The sequence below is a fragment of the Callionymus lyra genome, chromosome 18, assembly GCF_982586985.1.
Source record: "Callionymus lyra chromosome 18, fCalLyr1.hap1.1, whole genome shotgun sequence".
Lineage (NCBI taxonomy): Eukaryota > Metazoa > Chordata > Actinopteri > Syngnathiformes > Callionymidae > Callionymus > Callionymus lyra.
Genome location: NC_141835.1, coordinates 2,786,054 through 2,791,515, shown reverse-complemented (window position 1 = coordinate 2,791,515; position 5,462 = coordinate 2,786,054). Strand labels below are relative to the sequence as shown.

Sequence of the window (5,462 nt, the reverse complement as noted above, 5' to 3'; positions counted from 1 at the left end):
TGAAACACAAGTTTTAATCTCATTTAACTGAAGTTTACTACTCTTTGTCGTGATTATCTTTTCTTTACTGAGTAAGCGGCTCTTAAATTGACCGTTAATTACACCAGAATAGAGACGCGAACAATGACTTGACGTTTTATAAATTTATTTAAAAAGGACTGAATAATGAATGACAAAAATGATGTTATGGTAAGTTTCGGAACCGAGAATAGAAATGGAAAAGAATCGTGTACGAAGTCTTACTGGATTACCTTCATATTAAACAACCCAGAGACAAATCAGTTTGTTCAAGATGAAGTGAAGCTTCTTACTCGACGGTAGATGTTGGATGGAGGTTTAGGCAGCAGCTGGAGACCAGATGAAGGTGGCAAGCGAGTGGATGGAGGTGAGGGTGAGGATGAAGGAGATGACGATGAGGACGAGACGGTCAGGAACGAGGGGATCAAGTGATTGCGTTCGGTCCACCGAAAGTTCCGGTGAATCACAGTGTCGGCTTCCTGGCTGAAGACACCTCGAGTGAACAGCGCTGAACGCCTAGAATGTTCACTTCGCTGAGGGAAAGTCTTCTAGGTCAGGAACACTTCTTGCTGGCTTCTTGATGGAGATTCACAGTCGGGGAGACGTGCTGCGAACATTGGAACCATCGGACCGATCCGGTCAAGATTGGAAAAGACTCACGAAAACTTTGCGGAGTCTGGAAGGATGCTGGAAGCTTGTCCTTCAGCGCGGTCCTCAGTTTGGGCTTCAGGAGCTGAAGTCAGGAGGCCGGAGATCGTCTTGAAGGCAAAGTTGGTGAAGAACCTGTTTATCACGAGGGGGGTGAGAAACTCTGACGTTAAGAGGTACGCTCTTGCTTTTGGAGGAAACAACACGCTTTTCTCTAAGTTGAACACAGTTCTTATGCTGAAACTCAGCGATCGTAAAAAGTAAGTAAGTAAGTAAGTAATATTTATTTATATAGCGCTTTTCGAGACCAGGGTCACAAAGCGCTTAAACAATCAAAACAATACTCAAAAAAGTACATACTTTAAAGATCAAGATAATACTGAGAACAACACAGGAGTTCCAGAAATTCAAGGAAAAGCCTGAACAAATAGAAACGTCTTAAGATGTTTCTTGAAGGAGTCAGTAGATCATCAAACACACATGTTTCTTGAAGGAGTCAGTAGATCATCAAACACAGATGTTTCTTGAAGGAGTCAGTAGATCATCAAACACACATGTTTCTTGAAGGAGTCAGTAGATCATCAAACACAGATGTTTCTTGAAGGAGTCAGTAGATCATCAAACACAGATGTTTCTTGAAGGAGTCAGTAGATCATCAAACACAGATGTTTCTTGAAGGAGTCAGTAGATCATCAAACACAGATGTTTCTTGAAGGAGTCAGTAGATCATCAAACACAGATGTTTCTTGAAGGAGTCAGTAGATCATCAAACACAGATGTTTCTTGAAGGAGTCAGTAGATCATCAAACACAGATGTTTCTTGAAGGAGTCAGTAGATCATCAAACACAGATGTTTCTTGGAGGAGTCAGAATATCATCAAACACAGATGTTTCTTGAAGGAGTCAGTAGATCATCAAACACAGATGTTTCTTGAAGGAGTCAGTAGATCATCAAACACAGATGTTTCTTGAAGGAGTCAGTAGATCATCAAACACAGATGTTTCTTGAAGGATTCAGTAGATCATCAAACACAGAGATGTTTCTTGAAGGAGTCAGTAGATCATCAAACACAGATGTTTCTTGAAGGAGTCAGTAGATCATCAAACACAGATGTTTCTTGAAGGAGTCAGTAGATCATCAAGAGCAAAGAGAGAGAAGATCGTTCCAAAACTTAGGAGCAACAGCCTGAAAAGATTTCTCTCCTCTGGTCCTGAACCGTGTGCGTGGAACCATCAGTAGATTCTGATCCACAGACCTCAGAGCCCGAGCTGGGGTGTAAGTCTGGATCAGATCACTGATGGAAGGTCTGACCATGAATAGATCTGAAAGTAAGAACCAGAATTTTAAAGTTGATCCTGAAAGAAACTGGCAGCCAGTGAAGAGTTTGAAGGAGAAATGTGAGTTCTTCTACTAGAGCAGCCAGTGAAGAGTTTGAAGGAGAAATGTGAGTTCTTCTACTAGAGCAGCCAGTGAAGAGTTTGAAGGAGAAATGTGAGTTCTTCTACTAGAGCGGCTCAGAATTCTGAATCAACTGCAGACGAGACGATCCTTCTTGTTAAGACATGAAAACAAACTGTTACAATAGTCCAGACGTGATTGGTTGACGGTTGTTCGGCGGGAAAAGGGTCCTGCAAACTACCCCCCCCACCTTCTCACCTCTCCAGTTGTCTTTTCTTCTCGTCACACAAGAAAAATCAAATGTTCATTAAAAAAGCTTTAAATCAATTTGTTCTTTCTAGACATTAAAATAACACCAAACATGAGAACTTTAGGATAAGGATTAACAAAATGAAGGTTTTGATGATGATTATTTCAATTCTTATATTTCATGTGTGATTTCTTTCTTAATTTTGATAACTTCAAACACCTTGTAGCTCCAGTCACTTACAAGTATATTTCTTTAAGCAGGTAATAAACATTTCAATGAATATTATCCAAGACACACATCTGTTTAGTTTCAGTGGTGAAGAGCATTTTCACAGACTCTGCATCTGAAGGAAGCCATAAAGTCTTAAATTATTCTGGTTGGTCAGAATCTCGCATGAAGTGTTGAAATCCTCGGTCACTGAAGGTTTAGTTTGACCGTTCGTCAAACTTCTTCCACTTCTTGCTTTGGGAACTCGGCTAATGGAACTTATTGCCTTGAACTAAGGTAAGGTAAGGTAAGGTAAGGTAAGGTAAAACTATCACCCTTCCTGCTGTTATCACTCAGGCAAAGTTTGTGAAATAACAATCTCACCTGGTCTGGTGTCGTCTGAACCAGGAGGAACGTTGACTCAGATCCTTTAGCTCTCAAAGACGGTTTCCATTGAATAGAGTTCATACCATAGGTGTCGAGCTGGAGAATTAATTCACACAATCTGGTGTGTCGTCAGTCAACAGGTGGTCGAGCATTAATGTCTTCATGTGTGATCAGCTGTTCATCTTCACTGCTTATGTGTCTCCCTTTAACAGTGATCTGCTCTGATGGATGGATGGATGGATGGATGGATGGATGGATGGATGGATGGATGGATGGATGGATGGATGGATGGATGGATGGATGGATGGATGGATGGATGGATGGATGGATGGATGGATGGATGGATGGATGGATGGATTGAAAGAAGGACGGATGGATGGATGGATGGATAGAAGGACGGATGGATGGATGGATGGATGGATAGATGGATGGGTGGATGGATGGATGGATGGATGGATAGAAGGACGGATGGATGGATGGATGGATGATGGATGGATGGATGGATGGATGGACGGATGGATGGATAGAAGGACGGATGGATGGATGGATGGATGGATAGAAGGACGGATGGATGGATGGATGGATGGATGGATGATGGATGGATGGATGGATGGATGGATGGATGGATGGACGGATGGATGGATAGAAGGACGGATGGATGGATGGATGGATGATGGATGGATGGATGGATGGATGGATGGATGGATGGATGGATGGATGGATGGATTGAAAGAAGGACGGATGGATGGATGGATGGATGGATGGATGGATGGATGGATGGATAGAAGGACGGATGGATGGATGGATGGATGATGGATGGATGGATAGAAGGACGGATGGATGGATGGATGGATGGATGGATGGATGGATGGATGGATGATGGATGGATGGACGGATGGATGGATAGAAGGACGGATGGATGGATGGATGGATGATGGATGGATGGATGGATGGATTGAAAGAAGGACGGATGGATGGATGGATGATGGATGGATGGACGGATAGAAGGACGGATGGATGGATGGATGGATAGAAGGACGGATGGATGGATGGATGGATAGAAGGATGGATGGATGGATGGATGGATGGATGGATGGATGGATGGATGGATGGATTGAAAGAAGGATGGATGGATGGATGGATAGAAGGATGGATGGATGGATGGATTGAAAGAAGGACGGATGGATGGATGGATGGATGGATAGAAGGACGGATGGATGGATGGATGGATGGATGGATGGATAGAAGGATGGATGGATGGATGGATGGATGGATGGATGGATGGATGGATGGATGGATGGATGGATGGATGGATGGATGGAAAGAAGGAGGGATGGATGGATGGATAGAAGGACGGATGGATGGATGGATGGATGGTTGGAAGGACGGAGAGAGGGACAAATAGAAGGACGGACAGAGGAAGGATGGATGGATAGAAGGACGGACAGAGGAAGGATGGATGAAAGAAGGACAGACGGACAGGGACAAATAGAAGGATGGACAGAGGAAGGATGGATGATAGAAGGACGGACGGACAGGGACAAATAGAAGGATGGACAGAGGAAGGATGGATGATAGAAGGACGGACGGACAGGGACAAATAGAAGGATGGACAGAGGAAGGATGGATGATAGAAGGACGGACGGACAGGGACAAATAGAAGGACGGACGGATGAAGGGACAGATGGACGGATGGAAAGATAAATGACTGGATGACTAGATGGATGGACAGACGGATGAATGGACATACAGATGGATGGACAGACGGATGGATGGACTTACAGATGGATGGACAGACGGATGGATGGACTTACAGATGGATGGACAGACGGATGAATGGACATACAGATGGATGGACAGACGGATGGATGGACATACAGATGGATGGACAGACGGATGGATGGACTTACAGATGGATGGACAGACGGATGGACGAAAACAAGAAGGACAGAAAATGTGATATTAAAATCGAATTAATGAAATCTAATAATAAATGCGTATGTTTACGAATAAATGAAGTAAAACAAACAGGATGGATGTTTAAAGACAAACAGGTTCTTCAGGGTCTGCAGGTCAATGATCTGCGGAGGAGGTTCAAGAGTGAAGGAGAGACGGGGAGAAGATAAAAGGAGTGAAGACTCCTGAAGGAGTTCAGCAGCTCATCGACTCCTGGACGAAGGTAAGAGTTTCCCACGAGGATCTGAGGAGACGTCGATGCAGTGAAGACGTGAACTTCAGCTTTGAGCTGCTATTATTACCTGCTGAGATTAATGGACGATGAATTATTCATGTCAGTCCAACTTCTCCTCCGTCACAGGAAGTGATTCGTCCTGGTCGTCAGCAGACAAACATGATTCTGAAGTTTTATACTGATGATTGAGCTTTTATAGTCAGTTTTATCTTATTATTATCTTATCTTCTATTGTTGTTTTACTTTAAATCTTCTATTGTCGTTGTTTTTACTTTAAATCTTCGATTGTTGTTTTACTTTAAATCTTCTATTGTTGTTTTTACTTTAAATCTTCTATTGTTGTTTTTACTTTAAATCTTCTA

At 43.0% G+C, this 5,462-nt stretch overlaps 1 protein-coding gene across 1 annotated transcript in view; it reads right to left on the bottom strand.

Annotated features, from left to right (window-relative positions):
- Window positions 1-606: 606 nt before the first annotated feature.
- Window positions 607-5,462, bottom strand: part of LOC148060061 (voltage-gated potassium channel regulatory subunit KCNF1-like) — a 12,033-nt gene continuing 7,177 nt past the window's right edge. Inside the window, exons 3-4 of the mRNA XM_087780376.1 lie at window positions 679-801; window positions 607-625 (exon numbers count right to left, since the gene is read on the bottom strand). Of these exons, the coding sequence (XP_087636502.1) occupies window positions 607-625; window positions 679-801 (142 nt within the window). The remainder of the gene's footprint in view (window positions 626-678; window positions 802-5,462) is intronic.